Raw genomic sequence first — 20,911 nt, 5'->3', positions numbered from 1 at the left:
ACGGTTGAAGCTCCCCTCAGGCGCTGCCGAGGACACGCGGATGAATTAAATACCCCCGAGATGCACTCAGTGAGGCCCCTTCGGACCGGGCTGTCCCAGGGGACAGTGCAGCGCAGCAGATGTAAATGGAGGCAGCTCATTATGCGTTCTCAACTATTCCATCTCTGACTTGCTGTATCACGGAGCAAGAAGACGTGCAGCCCGGTGCTCTGCAGCCCACGCGGCTCCTGTTAAAGCCAGGCAACCTGAAGAAAAAGGAATTAAACGAGCGATTCGCATTCTTCCTCAGGAGGATGCAATGCTCCTCTCCGCCAAGCAGGGGCAGCCGAGCACTGCTCTCAGCCATCGAGGAGCTGCTGTCGGCGCTGCCAGCGCTCCGGTTCATCGCGGAGATGCCGGGAGTGCTCACGAACTGCAGAAGTTCGGCCGCGCAGTGCTCCCATGCCAGAAGAGGCTCTGGGGCTTTCTGACAGCAAAACCCAACCTGCGGCTGCAACGCTGTGCTGGCGCGAGGCACGGCTGAGAGCACGCGGCAGAACAGACACGCGGCCGGGTTTCTCGGTCTGTTACTTTATTAGAAGGCTCTTTACATCGTAGTGATAACTCCAAGATGTTCTCCAAAACATTTTAAAAGTCTTTTTATTCAAAGCCACATTTTAAAAAATGGCCCCGCATCCCCTCCCCCAAAAATGTATTTGTGGTTACTTCTCAACAGGAAACAAAACAATCTCTTCTTAAAGGGAGGCAAACTAACCCCTCTGTAAACATGACAATCATCAGGTGTGCTCCCCTGCCCTCCGCACGGAGAGGGTTTGGTGCCAGAGCACCAATGCAGCTGGAAAAGGAGCAGAACAGGCAGGGGACAAAACCATTCCCATCCTCTATTAGCAGAAGCAAAACCATGCTGCTAACTCCAGGCTGTGAATGAGCTGCACTGAAGGAAGGCACAACCGATTTCCCTCAGGGGATCTAACCAGCTCCTTAAAAGCCTCCAGAAAGTCTCCATCCATCCCCACAGCTGCACAGTATTCAGAGAGAACTGACACTCCTGGGTTGGTGCAAGAAGGCGGTCAGAGGGGCTGCAGGCTGCTTCAACTGGACAAAGTATGGCAGCAACACCGCGCTGCAAGACATCCTTCCACAGGTCACACATACCAAACCAAAAGCCACACACCAGGCACTGATTCCTGCAACAACCACCATCTTAATGAACAGCTCCAGCCTGACCCCAGGGGGACAGGGAACCACTGGGGCTGCTACTGTACATTTCCATTGCAACTAAAAGGCTGAAACAAACACATCGTCCTGGTTCAGGATCAACCCGTGCTCATTCATTTTTGTCCCAAACTGGTTCTGTCATCGTATCTGAAAGGCACAGCCAATCCTTTTGGAGATGGGAGAAGCAGCCTCCCTAAGACAGACTATTTATTGCACGCAGACTGCTTGCAAAGGACCCAGCCCTCACATCTCTAGGCTATGTTTATTAAGACATTAATGATGTAGATTCAGAAGAATCTTGGAATGGCCCAAATTAATGTAATCTTGCTAGTTTGTAGGAAGCATATTATGAACTCTAAATGGGTAGTGAATGCACTCCTCAGATAAAGATGTGGGAAAGACCTGGGGGCTGACTCCTTCAGCTAGGGAGCTGAGAGCATAGCGTGCCACAGACCACCTTGCCCTCAAATGGCAGTACATCTCTGAACCAATACATGCTAATAGTTATTTTTTAGCAGGGACGTTTCTTCTTGCACTAAACAATTGTCCAGACATCGAAGAGAAAAACCCACGTGCTACCATATGCCTTTTGGTCACTGCCATTGCATGAAGAGGGCCTTGCTCAGTTCCCTTTCCCAGGCTCATGCTCCGGGTCACCAGAGCTCAGCCAAAGCTCAGCCATGCAGTGCTTTGTGCTGATGTGGAACAGCACCCACCTGAGACAACGCCACAGAACAGAGGGTGGAAGGCTGGGCCCACTGCTGCTCTGCCTCTCTGCAGCCTGACGCTAAGCTGAAGGTCAGGAGAATCATCCAAGAGACCATGGCACTTCACAAGGAGATAAAACAGGGTAACAAGCCATTGTGACCTATCTTTGCATCTCCTCTTCCCTTGCACCCCTTGTTTCAAGACTCCTTTGCTTCTTCCTGCTACCCTGACTTCAGAGTGGCTGACTTACATGGCCCACACATATATAGCACTTAAAAAAAAAACCTCAGGCACATGTGTGACCATAAGAGCTGCTGCATTAACACCCTGTAACCCCTCGCTGCAACACCATGGGACTGAACAACATTACAAACTCCCACATGCACACACATTCAAGAGAGAGAAACCTGCAGGCAGTTCAGAGGTTCAGTGAGGAGCCCCACATTATCAGCTGCAAGTTTGGGGCCCAATAAGGTAATGTTAGCCAGGTGCAGAGAGACCGTGGTGCCTGCAACCACAGCAAATGAAATGACAATGAAAAACTGAAGGTACTCTGACAGGGTGCTTAGCAAGTCCCTTTTCTTCACAGACTGTGGTGGGAACCTAAGTCTCTCTCCTAAAAGGAAATAAATCCAAATCACTGTCTCCTTTGAGACAAAGGGGGCCATGGCAGATACAAATAAATCTAAGGCAAATGTGGGGGGCAACAAGGCCAAGGCTTGCATAAGACACCACAGGGATGCTTTGTCCCAGGCTGGCTGGTTACAGAGGACTGGGAGGAGCAGCTTAACCACTGGCAGTGTGCTCGAGGCCCTGCCTACTGCTCCTGCTCAGGGCTGCTATTCTTCAGTTCCAGCTGATGAGCCCGCTGAGCACCAGGCTCACAGCACAGGCAATGCATTCAGCTAACAGTGCAAGTAAACCACAGAAAGAAACTGTCCTCCCCAGTCATGAGCTCTGCTGAGCAGGCCAGACTCTGGAAAAGCCTCCAAAACATCCAGTAGCATCTCCCAGTGAAGGACAAAGGCACATTTCTCATAGGAACAGCACAGGGACAGGCAGGTGCTGTGAGAAGAGGCTGCTGAGAGTCTTCCAAGTCCAAGGTGCCCCACTACAGCCCAGGAGGATGCAGCAAGGCCCAGCTGGTGTCCTGCCAGCCACAGGGTTACGAGCTCTCTGTGGAGCTGAAGGGGATGAACTTGGTGTGTTTGGTTGGGGATGCTGGGGTTTGTTCATCTGCCTCCACACTCAGCTTGAAAAACATCTCCTGCTCACGCTTCTTCTGGTTCAGCTCATCCTCCAGGGCCTGAAGCAAAAGGGAACAAAACACAAGGTATATTTGATATAGCACCAGAGCTCTGGACATTGCCCCTTCCAACCATCCCAGCACCTCAATCTGCAGAGAGTGCAATACCTTCTTCCGTGGCCTCAGCTTGTCCCGCCACTCCTTCATGTGCAGGTTGTGATTCTCATCCAGGGACTTAAGTTTCTGCGTTTCGTGTTCAATCAAAAGGTGACACTTTTCATTCTAAACACAGACCACAAAGCAAAACACTCATTAAGGAAGTGGGACTGTAAATCCTGCAGTCCATGAAGACTTGCAGCAGCCAGAAGCATTCGGAACTCTGAGCTCCAGGGCATGCTTACACAGTGCCATAAAAACTTCTAAAGGTCAAGCTGGAGAACACCAGCTCTAGCTCACTGCAGCCACTTTTACAGTGGCCAGGGCTTTTCTGCACATCAGAGGGCACAGGTACCTGCAGCTGCTGGAGCTCGTTCGTGTTGCTTTCACACTGGGCCAGCATGTCCTTCATCTGTGTCTCATGCTTTTGCTGCTGGTGCAGCCGCTCTGCCCTTTGCCTCTTCTCTTCCTGCTGAGAAAACTGGAAGAGAAAAAAGCAGGAGCCTCTGTGTGAGCATCGCTGCTCTGATCACTGCAGTGGGTTAGAATGTGGGGAATGTTTCTTTTTTCCAATCTGAATTCCCCAGTGAAGCTCTACAGCCCTAAGCCAACCCTCAACCCTAGTGTTTTGTGCATGGCCTGACCTGTTTTATCTTCTCCCGCTGCTCAGCTGCACTGCCACTGGAGTGGATGTGAAGGCTCTTCTTGTACATGGCCATGCGCGTTTTCCCTTCACTCCGCTGGATTTTGGGGAGCCGAGCTTTCTCCTGCTGCTGCCGAATTTTCAGCTGCTCTATCATACGTTGGTTGTAGCGCTGCATTTGCTCCCTTTCCTGCAATGTACGAGACAAGTTAACAGGAGGAGACACGTGTCAGATGTGCCAACCTTATGTACTGCTGTGAGAATCCAACTCACATACAGGATAACATTTCCAGAAAAAATAAAGCCATAAAACCCGTCAAAATTCACAGCTGCCTCTTGTACATTAAATGCAAGCAGCACAGAATATAGATGCCAAGCAATTCATACAATCACACAATCACCAAGGTTGCCAAAGACCTACAAGATTATCCAGTCCAACCATCTGCTTATCACCAACAGTTCTCACTAAACCAGGTCCCTCAACACAATGTCTGAACATCCCCTGAACACCTCCAGGGTTGGTGACTCCACCAGCTCCCTGGGCAGCCCATTGCAGCACCCGACCATTCTTTCAGTCATCTGACCTGAGTGTTACTCTGATCCCCTTGGACTAATAATGACTAAGACCTACAACTCCTAGCTCACATTCCACTCTCATTTAAATCCTGGATGGGAAGCGCCCCTTTCACAGACACCCAAGCAGCACGCAGGACCATTACAAGAAGGAGCTAACTGTTCACCTTCTCATGCTTCCTGAGCAACTCATGCCTCTGGAGGAAATACTGGTCCTTTAGCTGCTGCTTGATAAGCTGGTGTTTCTCCTGCTGCTGACGCTCCTCAAGGTCCCAGATGCATGCCTCTCGGTCTGAGGAAAAGAAGAGAGTCAGGAGAAAACCCACCCTGGACCCTCAGCTTGGTCACACACAGCACCCTGAGCTACAGGTGGCAGCAGCATAGCAGATGTGCGTGTGACCACTCACCACCTGTTTTCCAAGCAGAAGTGGTTGCAAGCCATATTAGAGAATCATTTCTTGTAATTATGAAGCCTAATTGGTTCGTATTTGTAAAGTGCTTTGAAGATTAAAGCGCTATTTATTATTATTGCTAAACATTTAGACAGGATCTGGCAGGGCTGTTTTTTCTAAATCCTACCCTGCCAGCTTGCAACTCTGCCACAGCAGCTGTTGCGTGGGACGAGCCAGCAGTGGATGAGGCCATCGTTACAGCGTTTGCTTTCTTCCTTCTCCTCACCACCCACCTCTCATGAGCTGCTGCTTTTTGTTCAGGCAGTCGCGTTCCTTGTCACAGATCTCTTTTTTGTTCTGGGCAGTTATGTTCTTCATGGCTAGCTCCAGATCTTCCTTCTGCTTGGCCAAAAAATCCTGTTCCTGGAAGGAAACAGCAATAACAGCATGAGCCCTCCTCCTACTGCAATGTGAAAAGCATCTGGTGGTATTTTACAAGCTGCCAATCCCTCAGAGAAGAAGGATGCTTCTATCTTTGAGTAGTGGCAATCTTCTCTCAAACCTTACCATGGCTTGTTTTCTTTGGGCAAAGTCATCCATCTTCAACTTCATGTTCTCTTTGCGCTGTTGCCGTGGCAGCTTTTCAACCTCATTCTTGACCTTTGGTGAGGGAAAGGAGATTTATCAGCAGGTAATTTAGGCCAAGAAAACACCAGGGAATGTTGCTAAACATCTGGACCTCAAGAAACACCCTAATATACCAAAGAAAACCGAAAAGCTTCCTGCTAAAACACCAACAACTGGTTCCCCCTTGAGCTCTGCTACGGAGAACTGTTTATGCTTTGCTGGAAGAAACAGATGCAGGAAGCCAGCTTTCCTCCATCTGACCCCAAACTTACCTCCTTTTTCTTCTGCTTCAGCTGCTCCATGAACTTCACATGGTCCCGCTCCTGCTCTAAGCGGATGCGCTTGGCCTCCTCCCGGCGGCGCAGCGAGTGATCTTGTTCCATCTTCTCGATCTGCTGCTTCTGCTGCCGCTCGAGGTTCTCCAGTTCAGTGTCATAGAACTTCTTCTTAGCCTGTACAGGAAGGGAACACAAGTCAGCCTCAGTCTCCACCGAGCTTTGTCTTCTGATATAGGTGTCCTAATACAAATTGAGCCTCTTTACTGAATACAGAGGAAAGAAACTCCCATAGAACGATGCATGAAGTGCACAGGGCAGACCCAGCTCTAGCGTGAACCATTTTTTAATCTGTTCTAGAACTGATGCATTTCAACACTATCTACTTGCTTAAATCCTGATCCGCAGCATCCCACTGGGACCCACAGCCCTGAGCAAATATTAACAGGCAGCAGAGTTCAAACATAACATTTCTTTCTCCACAGACAAGGATTTTCATGTTTGAGGACACCGTGCTCCAACAGAGCCTTTGTGTCTGATCTCCCTGCAAGCAGCTGGAATGGAGCACACCAGTATCAGTGGGGTTGTGCTGCAAACTGCCACAGGGAAATGGTACAAGAAGCACATGTGGGGCTTTTGCACATTGCAGTGTGTGGTGAATAACCTCAGAAATGAGAAGTGATTTGCTAAGATGAGAATTCACAGATGTGGCACGTCAAGACTTTAACAGTCTAACAGCACACAAATGATTGATGCCTCCCAGCCTGCCGTGGGAGGATGGGGCTACCAGATGTGCAAGCTAGGTGAATTAATAAAGGGGTATTTAAAAGATAGTTCATGAAAGCTCTACAGAGACTGGACTACAAAATCATTCTACTTCAGTGTAAGCTGCCCACGAAGGGGCTAAGTAAGCCAGCACAGTTTATGTTTATTCAATTTATACCCAAAGACTTGCCAGTTTTCCTGCTCTCGTGACCACACTGCTTTCTTATTTGAAGAGCTTTTGTTGTTGTTGTTAAATACAATAGCGCTACAAATCTTCTCTCACAGTAGCAATAAACAGACATGCAAGAAAAGACCACTAAAGAGGGAAACTCCTGAACAACCCTTCCCCTGCCACGCTCTGCAATGGCAGTCAGCATTCCCAAAGCACGTATCACCCACAAAAGGCTCCATCCTCCACAAATACATCCCGACCCTGAGGGGCTTCTCAGCTGCTCTGCCACAACCCAGACAGCACTGCCCTATGACAGAGTTTGCCAGGAAGAAAAGTCAAAGGAGCTGACAGCCAGCAGCTCCCCCTGCCCACTTACTGTCATCTCTTGCTCGAAGCGCCGGAGCATCTGCTCCAGCTGCAGCTGGTGCTTGGTGTTGAGCTGGGCCTGGTTTCGGTGCTCCTCCTTCTGAAGCAGGCGAAGCTCCCTCAGCTCCTGGCGCCTGAAGAAGGTTAAAAGAGAGAGGGAGAGAGAAACACTGTCAGATGAGTTCAAGAGCTGCGTGCCTGAGTGGAGATGGCAGAATCAATAACCAGAGCACTGCAGGAGTGAATGAAAACTGCACGGGCATCCCTTAGCTGCTGACTGCTGTAAGCATAGGCAGGAGGTAAATGCCAGCAGAGCAGTATGCACTGGGCTCTGTGACACCAGATCACTTCAAGAAAGCAAGATGCTAATTACGTGAACTGTTGGCAAGCTGTCACTTTTCACAAGGACAGACTGTTAGCACTCAAGCCCTCTCCAATAAGTGTTGACAAAGTTCCTAAGGTGATGCTGCAGGCAACGCCTGCCATCCAGATTATTGCAAGACTATTATCTTGAAAACATGGCTCAGGCCAAGCTGGTGTTGTGCCAGCTTGCTCCCAACACCCTGCATCCATCTGTCCTCACAACTGGGTGGCAGAAAGGGCAGTTTTTCCCAAATTCTGCCCTACCTACCAAGATGTTGCATCACTCCCCTCACTGAGCGGAAGACAGGCTGAGGGAGCTGAGCTTATTCAGCCCAGAAAAGAGGAGGCTCTGGGGAAACCTCACTGTGGCCTTCCAGTACATGAAGGGAGCTTATCAACAAGATGGAGACTGACTTTGTACACAGGCAGATAGTGACAGGACAGCTTCTGCTAGTGGAGAAAATAACGCTGCCAGCTTGTCGCCCTGCCCTCCCTCCGACATGGAGGCCAACTTGCCTGAGAAACCTCATTTCTTCATCCTTCTTCTCATCCTCGCTGATGATCTTCGAGGTGGTGACACTCACCTCTACTCCATCCACCACAAACTTGCGGGTGCGTTTCAGAGTCTTGTTGTGCATCCTGGAATCCTGCATTCAGCAGAGGAGGAAACAAAAAGGCCATGAAGCAGCCCTGCGGTTTGCAGCACAGGGTACAGAACTGGAGATCTCAGAACAATTTTGATGCCATTGTTGATAAAGAACAAACACAAGAAAGGACAACACACTGAAGTGGAAATCATCAGCAGATCTGGAGTCACCATTCAAATCATTCAGTCTTTGCTACGTGATGGAGTAGTGTGATTTCCACCCTGCAAAACTGCAGTGCCTAGAAATCCACAAGACGTGAAGCTGGCAGTGTTTCCTTGTAAGTCCCCTGGGCTTTCTGACCCGCAGGTGCAAGGCAGCCAAGGCTACAGAGAACTGAGCCAACCCTGCATAACATCTCGGAGTTTGTGTCCCTCTGGCTCTCATTACAGCGCTTTGCTAATCGCAGGCAGCTCCAAGCTCTTTACAGCACCACAAAGCACAGCCCAGGATCACTTCTACTCATGCTGAGGAAAGTGAAGAACCTGCATTCCTCTGCAAGGTCTGCACCTGCAGCCTGGCTGAAGGGCTGCCACAGGGGAATGGGATTCTCTGGCAAATAAATAAGGGCATGAATGAATCACCAAGTTGTTAAGGTTAGAAAAGAGCACTAATATAATCTAGTTCAATTAACCTATCACCACCATGCCACTAAACCATGTCCCTAAGATTGTGCAGTCCTACAGAGAAAAGGCAATAAGGAAATGGGCCAAGGCAGCCCATAGTCCTCTTGTTCTTACGCTGATGGCCATTACAGAGAACGTAGCACAAGAGCCTGCAAGAGCCCAAACAAGCACCCAAAGAGCCTGCAGCAACCAGAGAGATGAGGCTTAACCCTGGCAAGCAGCTGGGCACCACAGAGCTGCTTGATCAAACCCCTGCAGTTGAATGGGGGGGAAGAGAATCAGAAGTAAGAAAACTGTTGAGATAAAGGCAGTTTAAAAAGAAAGAAAAATAAAAGAAAACAAAAGAACCTTACAACTAAAGGGAAAAGAAGAAGTGATGCACCAGTGCAATTGCTCACCACCAGCTGAACGATGACCAGAAAGATCCCAAGCAACAGTGGCTTTTATTGCAGGGCTCATCCCTTTGGTCAGCCTAGGTCAGCTGTCCCAGCTGTGTCCCCTCCCAGCTCCTTGTGCATCCCAGCTCCTTGCTGGCAGGCAGTATGAGAAGCCAGAAAGTCCTTGACTCAGTGCAAGCACTGCTCAACATCAGTGTGTTATCAGCACTGTTTTCATCACAAATCTGAAACAACGCACCCTGTGAGCTACTATGAAGAAAATTAACTCTGTCCCAACCATACCAAGATGAAGAGCAAGAGAAGAGCCAAGGGTACATGACTTATCCACTGGATAACAATCTAGCAGTACCTTAATGGATAAAACAACACTGAAATTGGTGAAAAAAAGGCTTACATGAGACCATTTTAGGCCACAACAGCTCTAAGTGCCACAAACTGAATTAAAACAGCTGGCTCCTACATTTTCAAGAGGAGAAAGTGCCAATATTGAGCAGGTCTGAGCCACTCACAGTGCCCATCTGGCACCCTGTCCCCCTGTGCTATGTTCTCCAAAGGAGGATCTCCTCCCACAAACAGTTCTATCTGGGAAAGTTTGCTTTTCTTTTTCAAAACCCTGTCTGCTTCCTGCCTGCAGCCCATTGCTGACCGCTTTCTTCTGCCAGCTGGAGCCTCCCAAACTCACCTATTGATTTCTTATCCTCAGTTTTCCTAAGAGAAGAAAAAGATCTGGGAATTTTTTGGTGAATCTTTGAGTAAATTATAAACAACTGAAAAAGTAGATTGGTAATAAAGGAGCGATCTGAACTTCACAGTTTAACCTGTGATAAAATGCATAAAACAGTTTTCACAGCCAGAACTGTTTAACTCTTGGTTGTCCCTTCTCTGGCTGCAGCTTGCCTGGCCCTCTGCACACAACCCTGCAGCATCAGAAACAACCAAGGGTACAGTGCAAGGTATCTGTCTGCAAAGGAAACCCTGGGGGAATGCTCTGTATGAAACAGAGGGAAAAGGCAGTAAGAGAAACCTCCTTCCCCATCTTTTCAGTAAATAAATAAGCACTGCTATTTCCTCAACTGTAAAACAAGAGCCCCTGGAAATCACAAAGCATCCTAACATGGGGAACACCCCAGCAACTGGGAGGAAGAGGAATTCAGTCACAGAGAAACTTGAGAGCAATGAAGTGCACTGCAAATGCTGCTGGTTGAGGAGCTAGCAGCACAGCCCATGCCTCCCCACACCCCAACAGCTCATGGAGCAAAGCAGAGACATCAGGAGACAATCCAGGACTGACCAGCAGCATTACTCCCAGAGAACAGCTCTGCTCGAAAGCCTCGCTTGCAGAGATGTGATATCATTTGTTCTCAGCACTGTCTCTCACTGGGGTAGATCAAATGTCATCTAACATGCCTGTCTCTTTGATATTTACTCTCCCCTGCTAGGGGACCAACTGAGAAGAGCAATTACACACATGGCATCATGTGTGTATTTGGCTGGCCTCAAGGAGACCACAGGAAAGACAATAAGAGGGGTGAGCTGCTTTGCAAGATCGCCACACTTCCCTTATTAGCAGATCTACATTGCATGTGCACTCCTGCAGGGCAAACCAGAGGAAAGTTTTGCCAAGCATGGAATTTGGGCACATTTCAGTGCTAGGAAGTTATCCCTCATGGATGCTACTGGATAAAGGTCTTGTGCAACACCTCTCTCTGTACCTCAAGTCACACACATTTCTTCTCCCGAAGCTCAGCAAACATCATTTGAATCATTTTGCTTCTTCATCTAAGACACGCTGACCTGGCTGGCTCTGGCTCACAAGCACTCCCAGCCTCCAGAAAGCCTTTGCAAAAGCCAAAAAGCCTGGGAGGTCTTCGTGCAAACTGCTGTTGACATAAACCATGCCAGATGTACAGCAGGTTGGAAAAATCGAGAGTCTTTTCTGGGCTGGTGCCTTTCTCCTGGGGGTAGGTATTCTAGGGAAGAGCAGGGATTGATGGCAATACATAAAGTTTAGGAAATGACATTTTAGGTTTCCCGTTTGAGCTTGATCAGACTGTGCACAACTGCACAAGACAGGCATGGATCCTTCAGATTTGTCCAGGACTTAAAATTAGCCACAGAGCAATGAATTTTCACTAGATTGCAGTGGCCTGGGACATGCAGCAGCCTCACAGTGAGATTTTGCCTATTCTGAGGACATGCCTAACCTTCCTGGCCATCTCACCAAACAGCATTCTGCACCTGTGTGGTACTTTAGATCACGCTGAGGGATAAAAACCAACATTCCTGGACCTCTGCTGTCATCCAACCTCTGCACTCTCCCACGTTATCCACTCCCTCTCCAGGCACATGGCAGAGTTGGGGCAACTCACTCATTTCTCCTGCAATCATAGAGTCCAATGTATGGAGCGAAAATCTTCCAGAAAAACATTCTGATTTTCAGGAAGGAGTTTAATGAGACATAGATGCATGCATGCACTCAGTCTCAAAAGGAGAGGATCTGAATTTCAGGGACTTGGATTAAAAAAAAAACAACAGCATTTATGGTGGGCTTGCTGCCCTCCCTGCTCAACACCCACTAGCCACTGCTCTCACCTTCAGGGAGATGGAACCAGTCTCTCTGTTGAGTGACAGGTCGGCAGACAGGGAGATGGTGAGGTCCATACTCTCTGAGGCCGACGTGCTGCCAGAATCTGAGTCCCCTTTGGACCGGCTGCCAGGGAACACTGCTGATGAATCCAAGCTTCCGTTGGCAAGTTTGTCCTCCGGGAAGTTTTCCAGGTGGCTGCTCTCTGGTCGGTCCACCATGCTCCTCCGCTCCTTGCTGCCTGGCATGGGCTGCTTATCCCCCTCTGCTGAACTACCCCGCCGTCCAGACAGCGAGATGATGTCTGGTTTGCCTGGGGTGGATTTCCCTTCGTCTGGGCTGGAGCTGGCAAGGGTTTTAGTGGAGCGGCTATTCACCAACTTGTCACTGTCACTGCCTATCCCTTCATCCAAGACTTTATCACTCTGTCCATTCACCATTTCCTTGTCAGCTGCTACAGGACCATTAGCTGTCTTGAGTGAGGAAGAGTCTGGAGGTTTGTCCCCATCAAAACTCAGCTGACTCACTTCAGAGGGGTCTCGCTTGTGCTTTCCAGGCAGCTGAAAAGACAACAAACAGAAGATGCTGGGTTTTGCACCACCACTTCAACACATCTGCATGAGTTTTAAGTCCCCATGCTTCAGGGTAAAGTCACCCACAACTACAGAGAACTTCGAAAAAATCTTCCCTTTCAGAACATTTTCCCTGTAATACTGATGTCTTTCTCCATAGGAAGAAAGAGAGCTTAGTGAAAGCCCTGGCTCTCCATCCTTCACAGCCCTGCCCACAGCAGCAGCTCTGTGCACTCCCATCTCATGAGCGGGCAGCTGGGCCACCCGCCAGCACCATTGTTTCCCCATGTCCTTGGCAGCCACTGAAAACTGGCCCCTCCCTGGTCACAAAACTGCTTTCCCATCCACCTGCGGGGCCCCAGCAGGGCAGCAGCCTGCTCACATTGGGCATCTAGGAAAAGACCCAAATTAAGCCTTCTGCAGCCAGGCTGGGGGCTTTTCACCCACTGCCGCCCCACTCTGTGCCAAGTGTGGCACGGGGCTGGCAGAGCAGCACTCACCGAGGCTGACTCGGAGGAATCATCATCCTCTGCCTCATCCCGGCTGTCCTCGATCTCCTCCAGCACCTCTGCCTTAGCCTCAGCCACCAGCTCACGCAGGGCCCGGTTGCTGGTCACCTTGCGTACGAAGGGATGCTGAAAAGCCAAGTACAACAACATGTGAGACAGCAAAAACCAGAGCAAGGGTGCTGAGATAACAGAAAGGTACACATCTCGCTTTTAAACAACTGCAAAGACCTAAGGGCATGGTTCTTGCCAGCATCACCAGATGAATTTACAGCTTCGTATGAGGGAGGAAATGATGCTGAGGTTAAATCTCAGCTCTGTAAACATGCTCCAAGCACAATCCTCTGCAAAGCTGCTTTCTGTCAACATTCCTCCTAGAAAGCACCAGCTGCATTTAAACAAGGGGATCTCATAGCAAGGAGATGTCCTCCTGCCTGGCGGGTGGGCTGACCCCGGGGTACAAGTCTGAGCCCTTGGGGCACTGCTGGGGCAGAGCAGAGCAGTGGGAAGCCTCTGTGCAAACACAGAGGGGGAAGGTTTAATTGAAATTGGGTTCAGATCACTCAGTAAACAGTGGCATGTTTGTGCAGAGCTTCTGCAAGAGGCCGGGGAGTCCCTGCGGTTTGCAGAGTACATCATGCACTTCCTCCTCTTGATTCAGGTAAACATGCACCCGCCAGGGGCTGCCCCAGTGATAAACAGAGCCACTCCTCTCTCATCTGTCACTGCACCACTCTCAGTGCTTACAGGGCCAGAGCCCTCTGCACACTCTGAGCTGAATGCTTACAGGGTGGGAAGGATGCAGCAAACACTCTCACATCGCACAGCATTTGCACTCCATGCAAACAGGCATCTTCCAGGGTTTTGTTATTTTGGTAAGAAACGGGAGGAAAAGAGTTGCATTTAAATTTGGTATAACCAGCTAAAAATTGAGCTGGCTGCCAATTGGTTATTTTTAGGGACTAGGAGCCACTTCTAGCTGGTATCAATATGAACTCTGCAGTTTGCTTCAATGAGTACAACACGGCTGTTGCTTTTCAGATTATCTTAGTGGCTGAGCAGTACTGTGGACTTTCTGAACAAAAGCAGTATTATCTAAAACCTATCTAGAGCTCATCATCACTCTTTTTTCCCCCTGAAAAGGAAACACAATGAAGTTCAGACACTCATGGCCCAGTGAAGACCCAGGGAGTAGGGCAGTCTCATGCTGGGTAATGCTGGTCCCTACCTCGAGCAGCTGGGCTGCACTGGGTCGGGTCTCAGGGTTCTTGTCCAGCGCTGTCTTCAGGAAGTCTCTGAACTCCAGGGACCTTCAGACAGTCATTGAGAGCAGCTCAGAAGAGGGAAAGACTTCAAATACCATTGGGGACAGCTCTATAGCACAGGTTTTGTCCCTGTTTCCATTTGGCCACCATCTCTGTTTCACTCCCAGAATGGGAAGCCCAGCGCTCAGTTTTCAGATGATAAGAGGATCAGCAACATGGTCAGGTGAGGGTCTAGATTTTCCCTTACCTGTTATGGCAACAGACAGCAGGACAGAGTGCCAGCTGCTGTGCCGACATCCAGGGCAGAGCGATCAGGAAAGGGCACCTACGTGCAGCTTTCCAAAATCCAAGTGCTACTTGGGAACAAAGATGCCCCAGGACCCACTCCTTCCACCCTTCAGCCCCAGTGGAGATGGATGGCCGCAAAGGACCAGAAACCCCAGAGGAGGGCACCATCAGCCCACAGAGCACACCACCCAGATGAAGGGTGCTGTCTCTGACTCAGATCTGGCTTTCGAGCAGCCCCAAGGGCAGCACCAGCCCACTGGCATACACTACACTAGTGTGTGTTGACACACTGCCCTCGGGCTCCTGCCTGCTGTCTGTCACAGCCCCAGCAGCTTCCCTCCTACAGCAGCTCCTGGGGTCCTAGCACAAAGCTGGACCCCGATCCCACCCTAGACTCTCAAATTAAACACCACCGTGATAGAAGATGACTCTTCTCTGTCGAGATGCTACACAAATTAGAAGATGTGTGCTCCAGGCTTTGCTGTCCTGTGTACATCACAAATCCTGAGGTGCCCCCCCTCACCATTTGGAAGGGCAGCTGAGCGTAGGTGGGTCAGACTTGGCAATCTTCAGCAGGACTCGCATGGGGTTGAGCTCATGATGGGGCGGCTCAATCTGGGCCATTTCGATCAGCGTAATTCCCAGGGACCAGATGTCTGCTTTGTAGTCGTACGGAGTGTCCTTCATGGTCTCACACATCACCACCTCCGGGGCCATCCTGCAAGGGGCACAGCAAGGAGCAGGGATGATGCCACAGCTGCTGCCATGCTCAGGAGCCTCTTAGCAGAGATTAAAAATGCTTAAAATAATCTATAGCACGGCACACACACACACACAAAAATGGCCTTTCTTCCCAGCTCTGGGTTTGGGAAGTAGCAGCATCTTGTCTAAGGGTCATGCTCCTCCCTCTTCTGCAGAACAGCTGAGACAGCCCAGGCAACCCACGAAAACCCCCAGGCCATTGACATCTGGCACGGATGCTGCTGCAGACAATAAATTAATACTCGCAGTCTCCATTCCTTCAGCAAGTTGGGTGATTTAGAGGTTGCATTTCTGGAGCGAGGAGTTGCGCTCATGTGCTTGGAGCTGCTTCAAAGCACGCTCTACCACCCAGGCAGAGGGGAGCAGCCAGAGCACACACGCGAGCACATGTGTGTACCTCACTCCTCTGAGCCTGCAGCACGACAGCACTGCGGGGCACTGTGACACCGTGCAGTGCTCCGTGCCACTGATGGTCCTCATGGCTCCCTTCAGGAAAGGAGAAGCCTTGCACACGCCAGTGATGGCCCAGACTCCTTGTTAAAATCCTTCGTAGGACAATATGGACAAAACATGCAAATACCACCAGCTCCATGTTTCTGAGCAAGTCTCATTTTCAGACGCATGAAGCCATCATGTGCACCTTAAAGACAGGATTTCTACCTCATCAGGTCACTCACCAGTAAGGGGTCCCAATGAAGGAGTCTCGCTTCTGCAAGGTTTTCACATTTTTGGCAGACACACCAAAGTCAGCTGCAAAGAGCAGTAACATTAGATGCTGCAGGAGAACTGAAAGACCCTTCTGAATTAGCACACTTGGCTGAAACACAGATTTAAAAGCAAACACATTTAAAGAAAGAACATGATACAACATGCTGTTTCCACTACACTGAGCATCAGAAATTAAGTTTGCTTTTGGGTACACAACCACCAGGGACCTCTCCCTCCCATGTCTGACATACACAGAACAAGTCACCCCTGCTGTAACCCAAACCTTACGTATTTAGAGGGAAGTTGAGATCTTTTCCACAAACAAACAAAAGCAGCTCCATGACAAATTTCTCTTAACACTGCTTTTTCATAGCAAAGAGTCTCATTTTACTCCCCAAAAGACAAAGCGCTGTTGTATTCTTTGTCTCCTTTACAGTCCTGTACACAACAGCCACTGTATGACACCATTCCCTGACTCTGGCCCATAAACAGCTGCTGAAGCCAAGCCAAGCCAACCCAGTCAGACTTGATGGAGGCACTGAATCCACCCCAGGTGCCTTTTCTCTCCAAGATGGCAGTGATGACATTCAGAGGAGCTGCTGTCCATCCACAGCCTGGGCCCAAAACATCCCTAACCGTAGGTCCCTGCTGGCTCAAGGCAGCAGAGCACCTCTCATGCTAGAGCACAGTACATGGTCACGGAAGGTCTCCAGCATCCTGGGCTGCCTACGCATGGGTTCTCATTTAATGGGCCATTCCTGGGTCTCCACTGGTGCCCACAGACACATTCCATGAGCACCCACAGCTGCTGGCACCCTCCTGGCAGGGTCTAGAAGGGATCATCACCTTTCCAACCAGGATCCAATGAGAAGGCTGCCTTCTCATCCTCCAGCAACTAGTTGGACACCAATTTAACTCAGACCTATAGTGAACTGGCAAAGCCTCTCTTTGGCACAACTCACCCTGTCACCACCAGACCTGCTCTGGAGATAAGATGAATTCCTTCAGCTCCCAGCCCTGCCAACTGGCACCCTTTACAGGATGCTCAGCAGGCCAAAGTGCTTAGAAATCAACTTCAAACCATGATTAAACAAAATTCATGAAAGGAAAATCCATCAAGTCTCTGGCTCGGCGTGAGTTGGAGGTCTCACTGCTCCATGCTACTCTCATAGATTAGCGTAGAGCCCCTGCAGTGCTGCACCCTCCACCAAAAGGTGCTGCACTCAGCTGGCCTTGGGGACATTCACTGTAGCCATTTCCTGATGCCAACACATGGGGTACATACAGGCTGAGACCCCCAAGAAGGAAGGCACCCCTTCCTCACCTCCGCTCCCAGCAGCCCACCTGCAGACACCATGTTTGAGAGCTGACCACAGACACCTGCTCAGGACCAGGCAGCGATGCTTCTCAACCACTTCCTTCCCAATGTAATCTTTAACCCCCTACCAGGTTACAGAAAACACCAGATTTCTATTTGCAGCAGATACTGAGAGAACTCCTCAGCTAAGCACAACACACAGTTTGATGGTGGTTTTGCCCCACTGTGTAACAGAAAGTCTTCCCCCATCTTTTCCTCCCTAAGCTCATCGGTCAGCAGAGAAGCAGGGCAACAAAACGTGCACACCACCCCAGTCTTGCTCCCATACATGCAACTGATATAAGAGAGCATCCAGCAATCCCAATCATGTTAGACTGAAACACAGCACCACAGCAGCCTCCGTATGCAGAACTAACAGAAGCAGCACCATGGCAGAGCGAGCACCCACGCAGATCCTGTGCTCACCCAGCTTGATGTCCCCATCCTGTGTAAGGAGCACATTGCCAGCCTTCAGGTCCCGGTGGATGATTTTCTTGCTGTGAAGGTAGTGGAGAGCTTCCAGCATCTGGCGGCAAATCACTTGGATCTGGGGTTCAGTCAGGCCCCGGTCCAGCTCTGTGAGGGGAGAAAGGGCTGTTAAACAGGGCAGGGATTCGAGCTGTGTTCTCCCTGAGCCTCAGTAAGGCACAGACAATCCTGTCAGGCCATTTAAAAAGCACTGTCCATGTGTCAAAGCAGCAGGAGACCAATGCAAATTAGCTTATTAGGGTAATTTGTTCTCAAAGCCAGCACTCAGCTTGGAGCTCCTGACCCATGGCTCACTCCCAGGGTGTGCAGCTGAGCTGCCTGGTCTGGGAGCAGTGGACGATGGGGAGGCAGGTGAGGCTGCAGGGGCTGCTGCACAACAAGGTTCCTGCATGATTGGAAAACAGGTCCGTGTCTGTTTGGGAACTGGGTCACTGAAGACAAGCTGGGTTTCACCTGGCATGGGAACACTAGAGGATGATGCTGCAGGGAGCAAAGAGTTGAACTCAGCTGCAGGTGGCAGCAGGGCTAAATGCAAGCACGAACACTTCTTAGTTCTGTGCACAGCCCTGCTGTCAGCCCATCTCCCCAGAAGCTGCCCTCTATCACAGCAATGCAGTATGCCCCTGCCCACAGCATTGAGTAGGGGGACACTGCCACTCCAATGAGGGAATGATGAGCACTGGTCTAAGCTGTTTTTCTTACAGTAGCAGCAGCTCACACCCCAGCATCTGTCCCTGCTTCTGGACAGGGGGACGTGCGACTACTGGCACGACCACCCTACTAAGTTCTTCCCGATTGCCTTCGCCATCTGAGACCACTTTCCAAAGCAGCAGCTCTGCAAATCGTCAGGCCTCCAGATGGTCAGCATCGGCCTGGTCTCGCTCTCTCTCTCTGCAAGCCCTCTGCGATGCATGCTCCCCCCTCTGCACTACAGCTGGGTGCACAGCAGAGCACGCTGAAAACAGAGCAAGCACGAGCCAGCTCCAGTCTGGCTGGGGTGGGGGCTGACGGGTGGACCCCAGCAACTGCCTTAGCCCTCTCCTTGGAGCGTATGGCAAAAGAAAAGCTTTGAACACTGCTGTGGGCAACAGTTTTGCGCAAATTTTGGAACTAAAAAGAAAGCAAAGCTTTTGGAATTGTCTAAGCTTCAAAACGGAATAGTGCAGGTTGGCCTTGTGGAGGGGACTACAGCTCCCTGTGTCCCCACAGCCCTGGGATGGTTTTGAGGTACACTCGCACACTCCCAGTCCCAGTGGTACTATGCAGAAGGGAGGAATTAAAAACGGGAAGATTCCAGGAATCGCTGCAAACTGCAGTTTATTTGGATGCTTGGGCTGTTTTCCAGATGACTGATACCATACGGAGAAGTCAGTGAGGAGACCCTGAGAGATCCACCACTACGAGCCCAGATGAAGCATCTCAGCCCTCTCGGGGAAGCTGTGGGAACCAGCACCCCTGCCCCAAGCAGATAAATATTTAAAGCCCTTCAGTCAGACTGCCTTCTCCCACATGTCTTGTGATCTGCTGTTCCCCAGCAGCATTTAAATCACAAAAGGACATCAAAAGTAGCTTGGGAAACACCCAGGGGCTGCCACACCTTGTGCTCCAGGTAGGAGAATAGGCAAACTCATGGGAGAGGAGCAACAGCAGGAGAGCAGGGCTCCTGATGGCACCAAGCAGTTGGGACCCCCCAGGACCAGGCACTCACCCAGCATGGTGGCATCCACCGCCCCACCTGGGCAAAACTCGATCATGATCTGGGGAAACAAAGAGAGAGGAATTACAGTCAGCTCTGTGTGCCACCAAGACAAGCCTGCGGGGTAGGGGTGAAGAAAAACAAAGCGTTCATTTTGCCACTTCCTGCACAACAAAGCTCACACCACACAGGCACCTTCCCGTACCCTCATGGCAATGCTGAGGCTCCAGCCCTCCCCAGGGCACATCCCCACCATGAACCGCAGCCCCAGTGCTGCAGGCGGATCCCACGGCACCCCAGGAGCTGAGCACAGCCCCATCCCGCAGCTCACAGCCCCCAGCCCTACCTGCAGGCCTAGCCACAGCCGACGGCCTCAGCTCTGCTCCCCGTGTTTGTTTACATCTTTTTCCATCGCCTTTTGGAGCCAAGGCTGCTCCAGAGACATGGCCTTGCCAACAGGATGAGATAGCTCTCATAGCTGGGAGCTGACGTGGCAGGGAGAAATCAGGCAGGATTTTGTTTGGAAGGGATGGGAAGGGCTAGTTGTGTCTTTCAACCTCCCATTACTCAGTAGTTCATTGCTCTCTTGACTTCGAGCAATTTGAGGGAAAAATATGTGAGCAAAGAGGTTGAGTGCATTTGCCAGATTGTTGCTGTTTGTATCCCAGGGACACGAGCAGAACCCGGCCCATCTCCCACGTTCCACTGCTGCCTGCCCCTCTTTTCCCCCTGCCTGCCCCACAGGGCTCCATCCACCAGGCATTAAACATGGCACAATGCACTTGAAAACGTTGCAGGCACTGGGGATGCAAGTCCCATGGGATGCAAGATACAGGACACAGCGCCACATGCACAGTCCAGCACCACTAAACCTCAGCCCACAGATGCACAGCCTGCAGGGAGCACACGCCCTCGTCCCCTGCCTCTGGAACCTTCTTTGGGGACAGCCTGGTGCTGACCCCAGCTCCTTGCTTGTGTTCAAGGCAGATGGGGCTGCTTAGATAAGCAAACAAAAAATTTCAAGCAGCCAGGGTTAAGAAGGACAAGAGACACTTCACAACCTAGTGCCCCAACAAGCTCTTCTACTCCTTGCTAGAGCAATGCAGGGTGACATGCCCGAGAGGCAATATGCCAGAGTTTACTCTGAGGACAAGGACTGAGCACATTGCAGGCAGTGTTTTCCAGCACAGCTCCCTGAGCTGAAACTGCCCTTCATAGGAAGTTCACGTCGCTCAGCGCTGCTCCATCCAAGAGGAGGAGGTTCAGTCTCCCTCTGCCCCATAGTCCAAGGTCTGCGGCCACAGCTGAGAGCCCAGCCCTTCATTCTGCGCTTCCTACACAAGGACACAGCGTATGTTATTTCCTAACTTGGACCGTGGTGGAAGTCATGGCTGCTTTGTCCTGGAGAGGGGACCCACACTGAGATGCAGCACACCTCCGAGTGTGCCGTGAGAATCGGCCCTGGTCCAAGAGTGAGAGGGGAGACAATGCTGGGAGAAACACAGACAGGTT

General features: G+C 50.5%; 1 protein-coding gene across 1 annotated transcript in view; it reads right to left on the bottom strand.

The window, feature by feature from the left end:
• Positions 1 to 554: 554 nt before the first annotated feature.
• The window catches only part of STK10 (serine/threonine kinase 10), a 43,464-nt gene continuing 23,107 nt past the window's right edge, over positions 555 to 20,911 (bottom strand). The window contains exons 3-19 of the mRNA XM_042826198.1: positions 19,412 to 19,460; positions 17,641 to 17,790; positions 15,827 to 15,899; positions 14,911 to 15,105; positions 14,063 to 14,144; positions 12,829 to 12,963; positions 11,765 to 12,316; positions 8,021 to 8,151; positions 7,152 to 7,275; positions 5,836 to 6,015; positions 5,504 to 5,596; positions 5,230 to 5,359; positions 4,712 to 4,836; positions 3,973 to 4,161; positions 3,684 to 3,809; positions 3,341 to 3,454; positions 555 to 3,232 (exon numbers count right to left, since the gene is read on the bottom strand). Of these exons, the coding sequence (XP_042682132.1) occupies positions 3,092 to 3,232; positions 3,341 to 3,454; positions 3,684 to 3,809; positions 3,973 to 4,161; positions 4,712 to 4,836; positions 5,230 to 5,359; positions 5,504 to 5,596; positions 5,836 to 6,015; positions 7,152 to 7,275; positions 8,021 to 8,151; positions 11,765 to 12,316; positions 12,829 to 12,963; positions 14,063 to 14,144; positions 14,911 to 15,105; positions 15,827 to 15,899; positions 17,641 to 17,790; positions 19,412 to 19,460 (2,589 nt within the window). The 3' untranslated portion in view covers positions 555 to 3,091. The remainder of the gene's footprint in view (positions 3,233 to 3,340; positions 3,455 to 3,683; positions 3,810 to 3,972; positions 4,162 to 4,711; positions 4,837 to 5,229; positions 5,360 to 5,503; positions 5,597 to 5,835; positions 6,016 to 7,151; positions 7,276 to 8,020; positions 8,152 to 11,764; positions 12,317 to 12,828; positions 12,964 to 14,062; positions 14,145 to 14,910; positions 15,106 to 15,826; positions 15,900 to 17,640; positions 17,791 to 19,411; positions 19,461 to 20,911) is intronic.

The sequence above is a fragment of the Centrocercus urophasianus genome, unplaced genomic scaffold (genome assembly GCF_019232065.1).
Source record: "Centrocercus urophasianus isolate 14NV4802_14NV808 unplaced genomic scaffold, USGS_Curo_1.0 seq_26, whole genome shotgun sequence".
Taxonomy (NCBI): Eukaryota; Metazoa; Chordata; class Aves; order Galliformes; family Phasianidae; genus Centrocercus; species Centrocercus urophasianus.
The sequence above is the reverse complement of the archived record's forward strand: the minus strand, read 5'-3'. Positions and strand labels throughout refer to the sequence as shown.